Source organism: Apiospora kogelbergensis (assembly GCF_038363985.1).
Source record: "Apiospora kogelbergensis strain CBS 113332 chromosome Unknown utg000009l_segment0_segment0, whole genome shotgun sequence".
Lineage (NCBI taxonomy): Eukaryota > Fungi > Ascomycota > Sordariomycetes > Amphisphaeriales > Apiosporaceae > Apiospora > Apiospora kogelbergensis.
Genome location: NW_027117426.1, coordinates 2,182,826 through 2,201,467, shown reverse-complemented (window position 1 = coordinate 2,201,467; position 18,642 = coordinate 2,182,826). Strand labels below are relative to the sequence as shown.

Here is an 18,642-nt window from a genome sequence, read left to right as displayed (position 1 = left end):
CGTCGTTTTGATTGTTCCCGTACCGTAATACCTTGCGAGCGTTGCCTCTCTCTCTCTCCGTCGTCACTTCACTCACATTCACCATTATGGCGGGGTTAAGAGGATCTCCAAACCTACAAGCCGTGAGGGCATTGCAGACGACCTCCAGGTTACAAGCGACAGCCCGATACGGCCTGCGACGACAGGTCCCTTCTACATTTACTTGCACAAGAGCTTTGAGCACAACCAGCCCGAGGCACGTCCAACTAGCGTCTTTCCAGACCCCCAAGGTCTTCAACGAGCCGAACGTAAGTCAAGCCACCAAGCCAGGGATATGGAGATTCCCACACTAACTATCGGATGCAGCACCATTATGCCAAGGGTTCATCACAGCGGGATGGCTTGACGGCTTCCTACGAGTCCATGAAGAAGAACCTTCCCCTGCAAGTGCCTCTGGTGATTGGAGGTAAAGAGGTATGATCTGTATTCCGCTGGATCTGATCAGACCAGTCCTTTTAACACCGCTTATAGATCAAATCTTCGCAAACCGCGACTCAGAAGAACCCTTCAGACCATTCACAGACCGTGGCTTCCTACTCCCTTGCCAGCCCTGCGGATGTGAACAATGCTATTGAGGCCGCTCTTGCAGCTAAGCCCGCGTGGGAGGCCTTGCCTTTTGCCGACCGCGCAGCTGTCTTCCTAAAGGCAGCAGACTTGATCTCTGGCAAGTATCGATACGATATCATGGCCGCCACCATGTTGGGACAAGGCAAGAACGCTTGGCAGGCCGAAATCGATGCCGCTGCTGAGCTGGCCGACTTCTTCCGTTTCAACGTTGCGTACGCCGAGGAGCTGTATGCCCAGCAGCCCAAGCACAACTCCCCCGGTGTCTGGAACCGTGTCGAATACCGACCGCTCGAAGGCTTCGTGTATGCCATCAGTCCCTTCAACTTCACCGCCATTGCCGGTAACCTTGTTGGCGCACCCGCTCTTCTGGGAAATGTCGTCGTTTGGAAGCCGTCCGATTTCGCTATCGCATCCAACTGGCTGCTCTACCAAATCCTCCTCGAGGCTGGTCTTCCCAAGAACGTCGTCCAGTTCGTGCCTGGCCCGCCTGAGGAGGTCACCAAGACTATTCTTGCCCATAAGGACTTTGCCTCTCTGCATTACACTGGAAGCACGGCCATATTCCGCAAGCTCTATGGACAAATTGGCCAAGGTACTGCCGAGGGAAGGTACAAGAGCTACCCCCGTATTGTTGGCGAGACTGGTGGCAAGAACTTCCATTTGGTTCACAACACTGCCGAGGTCCAAAATGCTGCTGTACAGACCGTCCGCGGCGCATTCGAGTTCCAGGGACAGAAGTGCAGTGCCACCAGTCGTGCCTACGTACCCAAGTCCATCTGGTCCGAGTTCAAGTCGCATCTTGTGGCGGAGGTCGAGGCGCTGAAGATTGGCGAGCCCTCGCAGCACGGCAACTTCATGGGACCCGTCATTCACGCCAACAGCTTCAAGAAGCTCTCGGGAGTAATCGACGAGGCCAAGAACGACAGCGAGCTCGAGCTTGTTGTAGGAGGCAAGTACGACGAGAGCAAGGGCTATTTCATCCACCCCACCGTCTACGCGACCAACGACCCCAACCACAAGCTCCTGTCCACCGAGCTCTTCGGCCCGGTCCTTTGCATCCACGTCTACGACGATGCCGCCCCAAAGTCATTCGAGGAGATCTGCAAGGTGGTCGACTCCACAAGCGAGTACGGCTTGACCGGATCCGTCTTCGCACAGGACAGACAGGTCATCCGCACAGCCGAGGAAGCCCTACGCAACTCGGCCGGCAACTTCTACATCAACTGCAAGAGCACCGGCGCCGTGGTCGGTCAGCAGCCGTTCGGCGGCGCTCGAGCGTCCGGCACCAACGACAAGGCTGGAAGCGCCGACTTCTTGACGAGGTTCGTGAGCGTGCGGACGATGAAGGAGGAGTTCAGATCGACTACCAAGGTCGCATATCCTAGTAACGAAGTGTAAAAAAGCCAAAACATGGCGAGGGATGGGACGGGATGGGACGGGATGGGACGGGATGGGACGGGACGTCTCCAGCTTCGATAAGCTCTATTTCGGGTTTCCAGCGATGATTTACATTCGATGATACAATGATCGGTTAGGTTGTGTCCTAATTAGGCGTTCTACTTTCTAGATCGATTGATGACTAAAACGTTTTTCTACCAATTACAAATATGTCCCTGTTGTACTCGGTAAAGCGCAAGAGAGCCTTTTTCTTCCTTTTTGGTCATATCCCAAGTAAAGCATATCGTCACTAGAAGAACCCGTTGCCTACTATCGAAGCCGATGCATCCCCGCCATTGCGCTCTGTAACCTCCCGCCAGCCGCTCATGATGGCCAGTAAGAACCTCTCGTGCAGCCAGATCGGAAGCGCCGCTGAGCAGAGCCTCAGTAGCTCATGGGCCCAGTACGCCGTCACCACGCTGCGCCGGCACCCGACGCGGGCTAAGATGGCGCGCGCCGCCGTGCAAGCATCGGGCATAAGCAGCGACGACGCACCCCGGCGCCAGGTGACATCCGTCACGTCTCCGAGACGGACGTACATGATTTGCACCTCACCCCTGTTGTTGATGTCCTTTCCATTCTTACGGGCGCCGGTCCTGTCCATCCTTTCCTCCAGTGCGAGACTCTCGAACAACGTCTTATTGAACGCCTTTCCAGCCGAGTACACCGCCGTGAGCGGCATGCCCACGTCCGCCATTGACCCCACGCTGACGACGAGGGCTCCGCCGGGGCCGTTTTCTCGGAGCTGGGGCAACAGGGTGTGCGTTAGATGCATGGCGAAAAGCGACTCCTTGCTGACGGCCTCGGTGTTCTGGCGCGCCGAGTACTCGAGGAAGTCGCCCATAAGCGGGTTCTTGATACCGCCGCCGACGTTGTTGACCAGGACGGTGATGTGCAGGTCACCCAGTACGTTGCGTATCATGTCTACGAAATCGACTTGGGCTCCATCATCATCATCACCAAGACCATGGGTGGAATCGGCAGCGCCGCGTACGAGTCCCGCGTCCGCCACCAGCAGGCGGAACGATCTTGCCGGATAAGTTTTGGTAAGCTGATCCTGTGCCTTTTCGAGCTTCGCGGCCGTGCGGCCGTGCAGGACGACATTGAGGCCGGCGGCGGCGAGCTCAGCAGCCAAGAAGCGGCCGATGCCGTCCGAGGCGCCGGTCACGACGGCCCAGGGCTCCTTGCGCGTCTGGGGGACGCTACTGCTCTCGTCGATGGTACTGCGGTATACGTAGCGGTGGAGATTGGACGGTGTAAACAGGTACAGTCTGACAAAGCTGACGGCCCTCAGCAAGATAGAGAAAGACCAAGCAAAGCCTAACACGGCGAAAAACGTATACACCATGTTGAAAACTGAGGGCTGGAGTGTTGCCACGTCAATCGGCACGTCGTTATGTCTATGGTGATGTGATAAGAAGAAGATTTCTTCCTCTTCGAACCGGAAAACGACGAAAAGTACCCGGTTAGTTTATGCAAGTACGGAGGACGTATAATCCCTGATGTGCACAGCCAATGAATGAATGGGGGCTTTTGGTCGTAAGCACTTGAAGATCGGATCCGAGTAGAGAATAAGAATACATTCTGTCGTTGCCTAGCCATCCAAAACAGTTCCTCCATCATTCACACCAACTCCCTGCCTATTTGGTCAAACTCGTGTCGCCACTCGTTAATCTTCTCCACCTTCTTGAATCGGTCTGCATTCATTGCCTCACTGTCGACAAACACACTGTCCCCAAGCGTCAGTGTGCCGCGGCCGACAAAATTACCACATGTTTGCAGCCCCTGGATATCAAATGTGTCGCGTTGAGATCGGTCATGGTCCTTCCAAACGCTGACCTTGAACGTCGCGCCGGGCCGGAAGAAGAACTGGGATCCTCGCGCAGATCCGCTCTGGGTCTCCGAGTTGACCGCCCGGGCTGTGATATGTAGTCGCGGCGAGCTGTCATCCTCGTGGGATAGTGCTTTGTGAATCTTGCTGCTGTTGCCGTTCTGGCCATAGCCATCACTTGGCTGTCCCCTGGAACGGGTAATCTCATCCTTGTACAGGTCGTTTTCTTCGGGGACTTCCTCTTCCTCCTGCTTTACAGCGTCTAGCCTGCCAGCTTTGACTCCGATGCTTATTCGACCCTTCGCTGTCTGTTTGGCAGCCGCCTTTGCCTCTGCATGGTAACTTTCGTGGGCAACGATGGCGCCGTTCTTGCTACCGATGTCACTGTTGGGCGGGAATGGCTGCATGGGTTCCTCCCGCACGTTTTCGATGAGCAGGACCAGCTTATGGTCCCAGATAGTATCCTCCACTTCCTGGTAGAAGTCGATCTTGCAGCGGCCCGCCGAGAGCTGCGTGTTGGGCGCGCGAACAATGACGTGGTCAATGTTGGCCTCGTTTGCTGGTGGTGTTCACGAAAATCAGTCGCCCAAATACTGAAGCTGGTAGCGGAGTCAAGGGCAAAACTCACCAGAGCCATATAGGTAAAATGGCATATATGTATCTGGATACTTCTCGAGACGGAACTTGGAGTTCAGTGGTCGGCTCACCACCGTCGCCTTCAAGGATACGTCTACGTCCTGGAGAACTATGCCACTGTTGCACTTCATATCAGTGTGTCTGCTGCAAACAACTTTATATCGGTGCCACATAAGACGTGTCAAACCGAGAGAGAGTTTGGGGGGACGTACGACGCCTGTGTCATGATCTGTGCCTTGAACTTGCCGCTGCGTCCCGCCACGTCCTTGAGCATGACCTTTTGCTTCGTAACAAGGATCAGGGGCTCGGTCGGGTTGGACCGCTTCAAAGCATCGTACTTGGCTTTGGCACGCGCATTGAAGGAAGCCGATACAATAAGCTGCTGGCGATGGTTTGCAACATGGAACATGGGCAAATGAATCAGATAAATATTCGTCATCCCTTGCATAAGAAACTTGTGGATGTCAGGGGCCATGTTATTGCGCTTTCGGACAATCTGTATGGGATTTGTCATTAGCAAGCCCCAGAGCAAAAGGAAAATCGTATTCAACATGGCAGAAAGGGTAGCAAACCTCGGTCTCCTTTTCCACAACATCGTAGAAGATGCCAGCAAGTTCGCGTATGAAGTTCTGGTCAGTGGGGAATGGGGACATGACGACGTTGCGCAACACCATCAGGTCCTGCTTGCTGGGCGCGAGGCCGAGCCTCTCAACGAAGGTCGTCTTGCAATCGCCGTACAGCTCGTCCGAGAACTCGGTCGACGTGAGGAACAGGGGGATGGCGGCGGGGCGGTCGTTGGGGCTCTCGACCGAGAGGGCCCCGACGACGCGCTGCATAAGGTAGTTGGCCTCCTCGATGTCCTCGTTCAGAGACCCGTCCTCGTAGCGGAAGTTCAGCGCGAAGGCGTTGATGTTGAGGTCGGACCCCAGCGCCCGCATGAGCGTCATGGCCTTGTCCTCGTCGCGTCGGTGCGCGTCCTCCTTGATGATTTGGGCGTTGGTCTTGTTGACGATTTCGCTGCGGATTCGTGCCTTTTCGGCCTGGACCCTCTCTTCGGTCGTGTTCTCGCTCAACTCCGAGGGGAGCATGTTGAAGGGTACGCAGGTGAAGGGGCTGCTTGGGTCCGTCAAAGCAGCCCATTCGGCCGACAACTATACATCGTCATGATCAGCCACCAGTCACAGAAATATTGCCCATTCGACAAAACAAGGGGCTGTATATAGCATACCCTTGTGCAAGTCCACGTTACCTCTCCTAAGAGAGCGCCGTAGCCTTCCGGATTGAGGCCGATGGTCTTGTTAGCGAGCCACGTCGACATGGCCGCTGCACCCGGTTTGCTTCCCTCGACGCCATAGACGCCGATGCTGGTGACAGAGCCACGCGCCACATAAGGGCACGTCCAAGTGACCAAGAAGCGCATACGCGCATCCCGATAGCAAAGCCCGCCAGCCGGGTAAGGGATGTAGCCGGCCTTGTGGGGATCGACGGTAATCGAGTCAGCGAAACGCATAGCGTACAGATCCTCTTGGGTCTCCACGCGCAGGCTCGCGTCAGGGACGAAGCCGTCGGTCGTGCCCATCTCGGTGGGGAGATTGGTGCAGTCCCCGGGCTGGTAGTCCTTGGGCAGCATGGAGCAGAAGTATCCGCCCCAGGCGGCGTCGGCGTGGACCAGGAAGGAGAGACCCTCGGATTGGAACTGTTTGCGTAAGGCAAGGATGTCACTGAGTCGATCGACGGCGCCCTCTTTTGAGCAAGATGATGGTGATCAAGTCAGCTTACACATGACTACGATAATTACGCTCTGCGGCGAATGGTTTGCTCACCTTCAGTCGATCCAATTATTGCCACAACCGCCAGGACGGGCTGCTTCTCCTTCAGGTTGTGTCTCAGTCTGTCCTTAAGCTTCTTCAGGCAGATACGCGCCCCCTGATCCACGGGGATGCCGATAACGTTATCAGAACCCAATCCGGCAATAGCTATTGCGAGTGCACATCATCAGCATCTGGTGCCATTCACAATGAAGGACTTCCGACTCACCAGCTCCTTTGGGCCACGAATAGTGTCGGGTGTTGGACAGGACATATTGGCATGGCTTGGTCAGACCCAATTCCCTCTCCAACTCATCCTTTCCCGTGGACTGAATAGTGAACTCATTCATTACCTTCGAGATGAACTGAGTAGATACACCGTGCTCCTGGTAGAGCCTATCCGGGAGGTCAAGAACGTCGGATGGCTTCAGATTCAGTAGTTCCCAGTTTGAAAGATGGGTGAATAGCTTGCGCTCTCCCTTGCAAGTCTCGACGTAGAAGTTCTCGGACAGGAAGTTGAGCTTCTGGTGTGGGTCGAAAGCTTTACGGAGCGCGAGTGGATAGAACTTCAAGTTCCGTGCTATGATATGGTTAGTCTCCAGGCACGAGATAAATTTGAAGCAATACTCAATCTGTGTTTAGCACATACCGACCCAGATGGACTCAAGGTTGGCCACCGATCCACCGCAGGTCACATGGCCCCAACCTGTAGGCGCGTCCCTGTTGTCCTCCAGGATGTTGTAGCCAAAGAGCTGACACAACTGCTCCCCGACTTCAATCTCTGCCACGGTTGATACGGGGCTGGCTTCAATGGCGACGTTATTGGGGTTGTACAACATGGTCATGAAGTAGCCTAGCAGCGATGCCATGCTCATGTCGGTGCACATATGAGCCTGGTAACGAGGAGACCAGAACGGGATACTGGCTCGGGCGATGATGCTGGACGCCTTGCGGACGGCATTCTTGAGCTTATCCTTGGACTGGATGAAAGCTTTCGTTTGCTGCGTCTTTTCGCTGATGAATTTCTAGTCACATGATATGAGATAGTCTATTCTCCCACGCAAACGCATGATAGAGAGGGCTGGATTGATACGTACCCCATCACCTGGGAAGTAGCTGCGTCGAGCTTTCTCGAGTTCTTCTAGAATAGCGTGTATGTTCTCTTTGAAGTAGCCCAGGTTCTCGGCCTGAGGTCCAATGAAGTACGAGGAGATAATCTGGTGAGATTTGTCCTCATGGGTCGCAGTCGTGTTGTAAGCCGTATTCTCGGATCTGCTCTGAGAACTGGTAGTCCCGTTGGGAACCGGCTTCGTAGACGTCATGATGGAACGGGCAGAAGGGGGGACGAGTCTGGGTTGATAGTTACGCCAGGACCGAGTAGGACATCAGTGAGCGTATGGGGCCTTTAAGTAGAGGGCAATGCCTTCTTTGTTTTGGCGACAGAGAATCAACAGTATGTGGTTCCGTGCCGATCAGACTCGACACACAACGTATAAGGGCTTATATTGCAGCATTCTGGTTGGGAATCTACGTCCTCGAACGTATGACGCTACACGACAGTGCACATACGAACTGTTGCGGAGGGTGGTGGCGCCAATGACTGCTTGCATGTGGCATAAACAACCTGCCTCTCTACTCAATGCAGTGCCTGACTGGCTCCTTCGCTGTTGCACACGTTCAGTAGCGAATGCATGTCTCACAGCGGGTGCGTTGCTTGCGGCGGTGGGCACGGTGGGTGGCGTCTTGCATTTGTTGCGCATTGGGCCGTACCGATCCGTTGTATTGCTTTACAGCTGCATGGCTAAGCGCCTCCTTTGTGATAGCAGAGTCATCTAAGGTGGGCAGGCTCGGTGCATCATAGGTGCTTGATGAGTCGACTCGCATTCCCAACGTTGAACACGGCTTGCAATATACCGTGTACAACAACTGCTTCACCTGTGTGACGGCCACACTGCCGAATGTTCTGCTACCAACAGCACAATTCTCGAGGATCTGGTTCTTGGGGATACGCTTCAAGAGCCAGAGCAACAGACGAGAAGAACGGATGTGTGGAGATTGTGCGGGTATGGCTCAGCTTCGAGGACCTGCCGCCTTGGCTTCAGGAGAGACTGGTGTCGTCGATCATCGATGAAACATTGGTTTTGTCCCGATCCGCTGGGTCGGAATCCATCAGAGACATTGCGGAGGTGGTTCTCGGGATAAACTCGAACCCAATCAAGATCAAGGGCCTTGAGGCATCCTTATTGGGATAACGTACATGCGGGCAGTGCCTTATACTGCTACTGATTGATTGCCATGCGCGAGACTCGCTAGAACCCACTGCAGTCCATTCTACTTGGCGCAATCCAAGGCAGGCCCAGCCAGTAGCCAGCCAGTGTTGGCACAACAGCTTACGCTGCCGCTGATCGCCGTCGGCGGCTGTCGATCCATCTCGGCCGGCGACAGACTCGGCTGGCAGGACTGCCACCAGTTCGTTGACGATCTTGATGTTCCCACAGATGCCGCCAGGGGTACCTAAGTACTCTATTCCCGCGTCATGGCGATCGGCGGGTAGCGGCACCCCCATGATCAGCATCACGGTCTGTTGCCTGTGCTCTGATTTCCATGGCCACAGGTTTCCGGAGCTAAAGGGCCGAAACACTCAAGGAACAGGCCATGGAGGCCAGGGTGCGCCTCGAGATCTTGGGCTCCTGGTTCTTGGCGAGGATTAGGCGCGGAGAAGGCCACGATCTACTCTGTTTGTGCAGCGGCTTCTTATGCTGCACGGGCGGCTTTCCATAGCAGGTAGATTGAGCCCCTTTTTAAAGGGCGATGGCCACTCCTTCTATTAGGTGTCTGGTGTTTAGGGTTTGGGTGCAATGGTAACGGTCAACAAGATCCTTGCAGTAAACAATGGGTGCTCCCCCTCTCCCCCCGGTGTTAATTGTTCGAGGACCCGCCTGGAGTTGGGGCGGTAGACGGTTACATTCAACCGCTAAAAGCTCGTTCAACCGTGACAGCTTCAATTCGAAACCATCTTGAGCCATTGATGTATGACGTATCAGGAGGCTAGCGGTACTATGGCGACCTCACTCCTTCTCGCCAATGTCTGCGTTGGCACGCTCCTAGCCGTTGCTGTCATGCAAGCCGTGGCTTTCCTGGTAGACACGTGGAAGAAGAGAAGTCTCATGAGAAGACTCGAGAACCAAGGCAAGGTAAGTCAAGTCATTTCGACATGGGCCCTTTTAATACTTATTCGCAGAGGTCTGATGCTTCCATTAGCCAATGCCACCCTTCAACTTGCTCTTTGGCCACCTCCTGGAAGCAAAAGCCGCCGCGGACGAGCTGCCGCCGGGGGCCCATAGTGTATATATCCTGAACCGGATGGCAACCAAGTATGCACCCCGTGGCGCGTATTATGTCGACCTCACCCCAATGGCTTGGCCGATGCTGGTCGTAACGGACCCGTACCTAGCTACTCAGGTTGTTGAGCACCCTCTTGTGGGCGCCTACAAGCCAGAGGAGCTTTACGCCTGGTTCCATCCTATCACGAACGGCCAGTCCCTGTTCACGCAGAACGGCGCCGCGTGGAAGCATGACCGGGACTACTTTTTGCCCTTCTTCAGCAACCAAAACCTTGACGCGTCGATCCCTTTCGTGGTAGGTCAGATGACCATCTTCCGCGAGAAGCTCCGAGAGAAGGCGGCCAACCAAGGTAGAACCAAGAGTCGCAGCAGCGACATGTTTGTCCTCGAACCACTAGTTCTATCAATGATGAATGATGTAATCGGCAAACTGGTCCTCAACGCTGATCTGGGCACCCAGCATGGCTCTAATCCACTCGCAGAAACTATGCTACGACAGCTACAACTCAAGTTCGCCATCAACAATCCGCTAGATAATATAGGCCAGTTGAATCCTCTGAAGAAATTCAACATGTGGAACAATAGCCGAATTCTGGATAGCCACATCAAAACGCAGATAGACACCAGGTTACAGGCCTACCGATCGGAAAAGACGCAAGACGAGCAAAACGACTTCAAATCTTTGTTGGACGTCGCGCTAGAGACGCACATGGGACGAAGCAGCACAGACTCCCTGCAGAATAATGTCAGTGCTGGCTTCACGAAAACGTTATGTTCCCAAATGCGCATGTTCTTCTTTGCCGGCTACGACTCGACAGCATCGACCATGGCTTACTGCTGCTACACCGTCTGGAAGTACCCTGAGGTCCTACGTAAGATACGCGCCGAACATGACCAGATCTTCGGGGTGAACATCGACTCTGCCACGAATACCATTAGCGAGAACCCGGCCATCTTAAACTCGCTCCCCTACACCACAGCCGTCATCAAAGAAACCATGCGCTTGTTCCCGGCCGCTAATGGCATCCGTCATGGCCATCGCGACCTCGTGTTGCGGGACAAGGAAGGCAACGAGTTCCCAACCGAGGGTTGCTCCGTCCAGATGCTGCATTACGCCACCCAGCGCAACCCAAAAGTGTGGGTGCGGCCCCGAGAGTTCCTACCGGAGCGGTTCCTGGTAGAGCCTGAGCACGAGTTGTACCCGGCCAAGGGCGCTTGGAGGCCGTTCGAGTATGGCCCACGCCTGTGTACGGGGCAGCAACTCGTGATGAAGGAGGTGAAGGCCTTCCTGGTTCTGATGGCTCGCGAGTTTGATATCAAGGAATGCTACGACGAGATTGATGGGGGCAGGAAGTTGGACTTGTCTCATGTAGACTTCGAGAAGGCTCACCTGGTCGAAGCAGGAGCCGCTCACCCACGAGCAGACTTCCCCTGCAGGGTTTCCTTTAGTCGGTACCACAGTAACACTACGTGACCAAAGATGGTGTACAGTAAGTTTGTGTAACAGTTCACCTTTTTGTCAGTACCATTGCTACTTGTCTCTATATGGGCGGTGAACCCTCGATCAAGGAGTATCGGGAATGGAATAGAGGAACAAAATATTGCAAGACGAGAGGCTAGGAGGTAGCTTGTTGATCATACACATCCACTATTTTTTATGCATGCGAATTGGGGTAAGTCATTGTGATTAAAGGAAGGCCCTCGCAGCAATGACGAGCCAATTCTCTTACCACGCGACCACCTGGTACTAGAAAACGCATCGTTTAGATATACATCTAGCCAGCTAATGGCTTCCGCACATTGTGGGCCCAACCCTCACTTATTCGCCCATGGCAACTGTGTACCGCCACTGCTTGCTAACGAGAATAGCTGTTTAGACCGAGCTGGGTTGACGAGCATTGGGAAAGTCTGTGATAGCCACGCGGTTCAAACGATCGCTGCTCCCCGCAACGTTGGGATCCGCACCCAGGAAGTCATGTGGGAAGCCTAGTTCGAACGGTTTCACGCTCTCCAGGAAGCTGATTTGCTCCGGCGTCAGCCGGATACTCAGTGCCGCAATGTTCTGCTGCAGGTGCTCGATCTTTCGCCCACCGACGATGGGGAACACGCGGTCGGCCTTCGATCGCACATAGGCAAGGGCGATGGAGGTCACGGACTCGGTGCCGTGCTCGGCGGCAACCTTGGCAAGAGCCTCGCTGATTCGGACCTCGTCCGCGCTCTGTTCGCCGTTATTGAACAGGCTCCGCAGGCCCTCGCCAGCGTTCTTGCGCCGCTCCAGTTCGGCCTTGGTCTGAAACTTGCCTCCTCCTAGAACATCCCATCTGTACGTGCGTTTGTTCGCCGGTCAGCACGGATGTACGTAGTGCGTGTTTCCATGGGGCCTAAAAAGGGGGTGCCTGTGGTGGGAGACTTACGGAGCGAGCGCCATGCCAAAGGTGTGAGCCATGGGGATGATGTCTCTCTCCAGGTCTCGCAGCATGACGTTCCAGCGGCCTTGGTAGATGCTGAACGGGGTCTTTCCTTGCTCAATGGCATACGTGTTGGCGGCCGAGACCACCCAGGCCGGGGTGTCGCTGATGCCCAGGTACAGGACCTTGCCCTGCTCGATGAGGATATGCAGGCTGTCCATGACCTCTTTGATGGACGTCGTGTAGTCCCACCAGTGCAGATACAGAATGTCGATGTAGTCGGTCTTTAGCTTGACTAGCGAGTTGCGCACGCTGACGTGCATGGTGCGGCGTGAATTACCCGCGTGGTTAGCAGCCTGGGGACCTTTACCCAGCGCATAGCTCCCATAGTCGCTCGTATACTTGGTCGCCAGCACCAGGCTGTCGCGGTTGCCGCGGGCCGCCATCCACTCGCCAAGCCACTTCTCCGACTGCTCGTCCTGGTAGCTGTTGGCCGTGTCGATGAAGTTACCGCCGGCCTCGACGAAGGCGTCCAGCAGCTTGAAGGATGCTTCCTTGTCCATGGACCCCATGAAGCCGGACCAAGCGTCGCCTATCGACATGGCGCCCAGCTGCAGCGGCGACACGCGCACCGAGGCGTTGGGCGACAGGACGCGCAGGCGGCCGAGCTCGGTGGGCGGATCAGGCGCCCGGGCAAGCCATTTAGTGACCGCTGATTCTTTCGACATGTTGTTCAGGTAAGTATGGACACTGGTTAGTAATATCAAGTATATGGGGTTCCCAAGATATTGGTTGGCGCTGGGCTAGGGCAAGCGAGGATAGATAGCAGGCAACAGCAAAACATCTTAGCACGACTCCCAACGCTTCTAATATAGGGACTGACCCGATCCGTATGTCCGCATCAATTCCGCCATGTATGTATGGCTTTGGCAGATCCTACGGTTTTTGCCCGTCTTATATCCTATCGCCGGTGGTGATGGCAATGCTCAGTCAGTCCCGGTCAGGGTTTGACGGTTATAAACCCGGCATTAATCCACCACATATGTGCATGTATGACAAAAGCGAGGAGAAATCCAAGTTGTCGGAGCAATATCGCACATGGTGCCTCACAAGTCAGGGCCAGCCTTCCCTGCTTAGGAGCCCCTAACAGCCCGAGAGGCGTCCCTGCCTGCACCGGAGAGGACTGACGGGTTTTGTGGAGTCCCGGGGAGGAGGATTTACGGGCGAGTCCGGCATGGGAGGCGCAGCTTGAGAGGCCTATGTCTTTGCTGCTCGGTTCGCGTAAGAAGACAGAGTTCAACTCGACTCTTTTGTTTCCAGAAGTATTGCGAGTCAAGCTTATGCATATGCTGTCCAACAACCTTGTAACATTTCATCCCATGTTTCTGTTATGCGTCCAACCAACTGCAGGATAATAATAAGAATAGTCTTCTCAAGCTTTGTACAGACAAGAGACAGCCCCGTTCTTACACATTCATTCATGGAGAACCAACAGTCTTGCTGTGCTGAGGTTGGACAAGAAAAAAACATGTGATACAACGATCCGGGGAAATTTGACTGCCGGGTTCCGTGGGTTGCCCCAACTGAGGTGACCTCGCGCTGGGAGCTGTGCTGGGGAGGGGGGGCGTGGGAATCCCTGGGAGGCTTAGTGCAGATCTATGTACCGTGCGTCACCCATTTGATCGTTGGGGCTGATAGATCAAACCACCATTCCATCCATCCCTCAGTGCCCTTTCAATCGTTCGGCCATTTCCAGCACGCATCGAGCGCATGCAAAGCATTGTTTGCTGCAGGCTTGTCTTGTGCAGCTGTCTTAGATCTCCGCCTAAAAAGCCTGGAGGGTTTGTTGCTGGCCTTCTTCCTGCTCTCTCTTGGCAGCTCCATCAAAAAGCATCAGCGATAAGCCCTGAACCTAGAGCTTGGAACAGTACAGACCAGACTACGCCTACAGTAGCTCTCCTAATTGCGGACCTCAGGGTACCTTACGAGACGGACGACGTGAACGACTGATCGAGTGCACTTGCATCAGCTTACCTGTTTACCTACTTGCTGACCTACCTACCTACCTGCCTCCCTACTTGGTCCTCCGATCCCCGAATCCGACTCTCCCCAACCTGCCAGCCCGCCAGCCTCGCCTTGCCATCACCGAATTGGGGCCCCAGCGATAGCCGGAAGCTGGGAGAATATGGTAGATAGTCCTCTCGCATCATCAGGACAAATTGCCTGAATGCAACCCTTGAATCCCTTCCTGGCCGCCTTTTTCCGACCGGGCAACCCTATCGTCGGCCAGTGCTCGCCCGTCCACCACTATATCATCCTCGTCCCGACCGCCGAATTCCTTCTTACCTCCCGCGAGACCGAGGCTGGATCGTCGACTGCAGAGTTTATCGCGTCTGAAGATTTCCTCGGAAGCCATGTACTCAAGATCCCTAGCAGTGCGGCTACAGCGGGAGGGAAAGATGCCGGTGTGGGCAACTTGCGCGAGCTGAGGGGCAAGGCGCGTCAATACAACACAGTAAATGGGAGGAGTGTCGTCATCAAGGATGCCTTCGTCTACAGCAACAAAGGTTTGTATGGCCGGTCCTTGGTGGCTACTGTGCTGTCCGACATTAGCTCTGTCGCCGCCCAACCCTGACTAATCTGATGCTCGCAGGATTTCGAACGCTTGCCCAAGCCCAGATTCTCGGCGATATAATATGGTACGCCGATGCGCTCGAACCGAGACAATGGCTTATCTACTACGTCTCTCGGCCACTTGTGGGTATCTGGGAGGAAGTTCCGATCCCGAAAGCCATATTCATGGAGGGCATGGCCAAGTTCGTAGAGGCTCAAACCAAGGAGGCCGCAGCCATCGAAAACGGGGAGCCCATCTTACCGAGGAAGAAAGAAATCAAGAGTTTTCATGACCTTTTGAACCACTTCCCCCGCCATTGCAAGGCAAATGCAGCCCGGCCTTGAGAAGCTCTTCCGCGAATTCACCACCGTCTTTGAACGGCCTCTTCCCCCACCGCCCTCGGCCTCTCACATTCCCGACCCTATGCCGGACGGTCCGATTACCGCGGCTATGAAGAAGGTCCGGTCGAATAGTGTGTCTGCGCGGAGACAGAGTCTTCATAGTCTTAACGGGGCTGATGATAGTCGGGTGGCTAGGAGCTTCTTTTCCGAGGAAGACGAGGATGTTATGAGAGCCTCGTTAGAGACGGCTGTAACCACGGCAATTGACCTTTTTCAAAATGTCGACAAGCAGCAATTGTCCATGTTGGGCGCCACCACAGAGCTTACTGGGCCCTTGGTTGAGCGCCTCATAGAACGGTACGTGGCTGAAAATGTTCATAACTTCATATGGACACGGCTGGCTGCCATGCGCCGCCAAGAGGATCTAGAGTTGGAGGCCAAGATTCGCCAGATGGAGCACATCGACATTTCGCAGCTTGGTCTTGCTATAGAGGGCGGCTTACCGGAGAAGCATTTGCTTGTGGTTAGCCTTGGCCGAGCTGTGGAGGAGTTCGGGAAAATGTCGACCGCCCTGTGCCCGCAGGAGATGATGGAGTTGCTGCTGTCCACAATGAAGTCCGTCACGAATCTGACTGAACAGACCCGGCCAGAGATCAGCGGCACTTCAGCGGCGGAGAAACCGCCTCTGACTATCAACGCAGACACCCTTGTGTCATTGCTCCTCTTTGTGGTTATTAGAGCCGGTGTCAAGAATCTACAAGCCCGATTGAACTACATCCGTCACTTCATCTTCATCGATGATGTTGAGAGTGGCGAAATGGGATATGCCGTGAGCACATTTGAGGCGGTCTTGTCTTATCTCCAACGAGACTCTAGCGGCCTGAGACGAGCCAGTCGCCGCAACAAAGCTCTCTGGAATGCAGCTTCCAAAGGCGAACTTGGGGAATTAAAGAGAATTATGGACCCAGACGCCGACGCAGTCGAAGATGACATAGAAGATGAGATCGATCAATCGCCTGTGTCTAGCCGCGCCCCTTCGGTCAGCTGGAGTATGGTTAACGGCTCGTCTCGAAGGTCTTCCGGTACCTATACTATGACGGAGTCGTATTCCAAAGGGTCTGGACTCAGCCATGTCTTCCCCTTTCAAACCGATGGGATGGCGGACGCGCAAGGCCCATTCAGAAAACGCGTCAAAAAGGTCTCGATGGACGTGCGAAGTATGTCCAGTGGATCAGAGTTCTCTTATCGCTCCAGAGCCACAAGTATTGTGACAACAGGCAGTGGCCTTGAGGGCGACACATCTGTTGCCCGCCTTTGCCAAACACAGGATTCGTCCGGAGAGTCCGTGCCGATGATGGCAGTTCAAAATACGCGACCCGAGACCTTGAGATACCTCCTGTCACTGAAAGAATTGTATCCACCAGATACGATCTTACAAGATGTCAACAACTCGAACACCACCCTTTTGAGCGCCGCTGTGCAGCTTGGTCATACCGAACTCATCGACATAATACTGGACTTTGTGGTTAGCTCGGCCAGCTCTGCGCAAATCAAGAGCTACCTGGCTCTACAGGACAAGATGGGCCGGAGCGTCGCGCATTACCTATTTCACGCACCATATCTGATCCGGCGTATCGGCAAGCTACTGCCCTGGAGGCAAAAAGACAAGAATGGCCTGACTCCGCTCTTTGCATTATGCAGATCATATGACCATATAGATTACTACGCCATGGTTGAAGCGGGACTCGAGGCGGCCACAGAGGCGCAAGGTGACGGGCAACCGCTGCATTTGGATGATCACGTGGACTCCAAAGGCAATACATTGCTGCATATTGTACACGACGCACTGCTGATTATGAGGATACTGCAGCAGTGCGACGTGGATGTCAATGCTACTAATGAGAAGAGGTTCACAGCGCTCATGGTAGCCAGCAAATATGGCCGTTTCGATGTCGTTCGCTCACTTTACGGAGACCCGCGTGTCGATGTTGCGGCCAAAGAGTTAAGGGGCTTGACGGCAGTTGAACTAGCCAAGGATGACGAGGTGCGGAACAGGATCGATGATTTGACGCTGTTCTCGATGCCTTCGGGTGATGATGCTCGCGTGACCGGCGTAGTCCGATCCTTCTTCGTCGAGGATGCTACCATCCGCCTCGTGATCAAGTCTGGCGCTCCCAACAACGATAACAGCTTCACCGTGACGACTTGCCGGCGCTCTATGGCCGATTTTGAGCGACTGGCCCACTTACTCTCCATCGAGAACCCGGCCTCCTGGATTCCCAATCCCGCGGGTCAACGCTCACCGTTCCAGATACCCAGCAAGCCATCTAGAGCCGTGCTGAAGGACATACAGACACGTACGGACTGGTTCTTGAAGATCCTTTTGGCCCACCCCACCTTTGCGACACATGAGATGTTGTGGGAGTTCTTCTTGGTTCCCGACTTGCAAGCTGAGATGATGGAGCAACGCAGTAGGCTTAAGGCCGAGACAAGGGCTGAAAAAGTTCGCGAAGAGATGGAACCACTAGAAGATATGCGAGAGGTTGAACAATTTGTTGAACATGCGCGGGATATGGTTCGAAGCGTCAACTACTCAACGAAAAGCGTTGCGAGACGATCCAACGCGCTCAGCGTCGTTGCTACTGGTATGTCGAATCGGCTCCTTGCATGTGCTAAAAAGCCGGGCTGACCCCAAGTGATAGATCTCTACGATGCGACAGCGCTGCTCTCGAAGCAGGTTTCTAACCTGGCATTCTTGCCACAGACATACATTTCAGCCATTGAAGCCTACACGCGCAACCTCTGCCCACAAGCATCATTGCCTTCTACGACCCTACACTCTTCTCTATTGGCTCTTCAGTCCACCATTGCCGCAATGTTGGCGGCTCTCGCGCGTCCACCACAACTTGTGGCACAGATTGTTTCTACTCGGAAAAGCATAGAACGCTCATACAACTCACTTTCACGGTCCACGCGATGGCCACTTGGCTTGTTAGACGAGACTCGCCAACGTATGAACGAAGAGAAGGAGGAGCGCGCCAAAGAAAAGGTGAAGGAGGTGGAAGAAATAGGCAGGGAGCTCCGGTACACGCAACAAGTTGTGGCAGGTGAACTTGCGGGCTGGCAAGAAATGCACGAAAAGATGGCCAGGCGAGCGATCCGGGAATACGCCAGGGGTATGGTGGTCCAAGAGAGATGCAGACTCGAGGGACTGCGGAGGGCAATCAGGAGGCTAAAAGAGGTCAATCCAGGCCCGGTGGAAGCGGAGCCTCCTGCCGCCGCCCAGGTCGATGGCGTCGTTGATGAACTCGAGATGATCAAGGCGAGGCAGGGGCAGGCCGATAATGAGGCCCAGGCAGTCAGGGCAGCCTTGGTTACCCAGGAAGATGTGCCAGGTGGCGAGCCTCTCGTCCCCATGGAGAACGGCAGCAGTCATGGAACACCAGCCAGCTCAGGCGAGGGTGGCGAGTCCAGCGCAATGGGTGCGGCTGGAGGGGTTTCTTTGAATGCCACGCCATAGAAGCGTGTCGTGTACCGTTGCCATTACGATCAGATGATGCTAGAATAGACGCGGTAGACAGCGCGACTTGGACACGACCCATTGAATAGAGCAGCCA

The 18,642-nt window shown here is 54.7% G+C and overlaps 7 protein-coding genes across 7 annotated transcripts; 3 read left to right on the top strand and 4 right to left on the bottom strand.

Moving 5' to 3' along the window:
* Positions 1–86: 86 nt before the first annotated feature.
* PG998_013766 (Aldehyde/histidinol dehydrogenase) lies at positions 87–2,004 on the top strand (the record flags this gene model as incomplete). Its single annotated transcript, XM_066880582.1, has 3 exons — positions 87–287; positions 346–453; positions 511–2,004. 3 exons carry the CDS (start codon positions 87–89, stop codon positions 2,002–2,004), a joined length of 1,803 nt encoding a protein of 600 aa, XP_066724721.1.
* Positions 2,005–2,293: 289 nt separating this feature from the next.
* PG998_013765 (short chain dehydrogenase) lies at positions 2,294–3,391 on the bottom strand (the record flags this gene model as incomplete). Its single annotated transcript, XM_066880581.1, has 1 exon — positions 2,294–3,391. One exon carries the CDS (start codon positions 3,389–3,391, stop codon positions 2,294–2,296), a length of 1,098 nt encoding a protein of 365 aa, XP_066724720.1.
* Positions 3,392–3,666: 275 nt separating this feature from the next.
* On the bottom strand, positions 3,667–7,640 carry PG998_013764 (pyridoxal-dependent decarboxylase conserved domain protein; the record flags this gene model as incomplete). The annotated part of the gene is made up of 9 exons (XM_066880580.1): positions 3,667–4,433; positions 4,503–4,627; positions 4,723–5,006; positions 5,083–5,661; positions 5,739–6,253; positions 6,334–6,486; positions 6,548–6,898; positions 6,968–7,343; positions 7,416–7,640. The coding sequence occupies 9 exons, from the start codon at positions 7,638–7,640 to the stop codon at positions 3,667–3,669; spliced, it is 3,375 nt and encodes a 1,124-aa protein (XP_066724719.1).
* Positions 7,641–8,330: 690 nt separating this feature from the next.
* On the bottom strand, positions 8,331–8,884 carry PG998_013763 (uncharacterized protein; the record flags this gene model as incomplete). The annotated part of the gene is made up of 2 exons (XM_066880579.1): positions 8,331–8,557; positions 8,713–8,884. 2 exons carry the CDS (start codon positions 8,882–8,884, stop codon positions 8,331–8,333), a joined length of 399 nt encoding a protein of 132 aa, XP_066724718.1.
* A 493-nt stretch (positions 8,885–9,377) lies between these two features.
* On the top strand, positions 9,378–11,136 carry PG998_013762 (cytochrome P450; the record flags this gene model as incomplete). The annotated part of the gene is made up of 2 exons (XM_066880578.1): positions 9,378–9,512; positions 9,580–11,136. 2 exons carry the CDS (start codon positions 9,378–9,380, stop codon positions 11,134–11,136), a joined length of 1,692 nt encoding a protein of 563 aa, XP_066724717.1.
* A 399-nt stretch (positions 11,137–11,535) lies between these two features.
* On the bottom strand, positions 11,536–12,798 carry PG998_013761 (Aryl-alcohol dehydrogenase Aad14; the record flags this gene model as incomplete). The annotated part of the gene is made up of 2 exons (XM_066880577.1): positions 11,536–11,983; positions 12,077–12,798. 2 exons carry the CDS (start codon positions 12,796–12,798, stop codon positions 11,536–11,538), a joined length of 1,170 nt encoding a protein of 389 aa, XP_066724716.1.
* Positions 12,799–14,297: 1,499 nt separating this feature from the next.
* Positions 14,298–18,545, top strand: PG998_013760 (uncharacterized protein; the record flags this gene model as incomplete). The annotated part of the gene is made up of 4 exons (XM_066880576.1): positions 14,298–14,637; positions 14,724–14,886; positions 15,008–17,670; positions 17,728–18,545. 4 exons carry the CDS (start codon positions 14,298–14,300, stop codon positions 18,543–18,545), a joined length of 3,984 nt encoding a protein of 1,327 aa, XP_066724715.1.
* Positions 18,546–18,642: the final 97 nt, after the last annotated feature.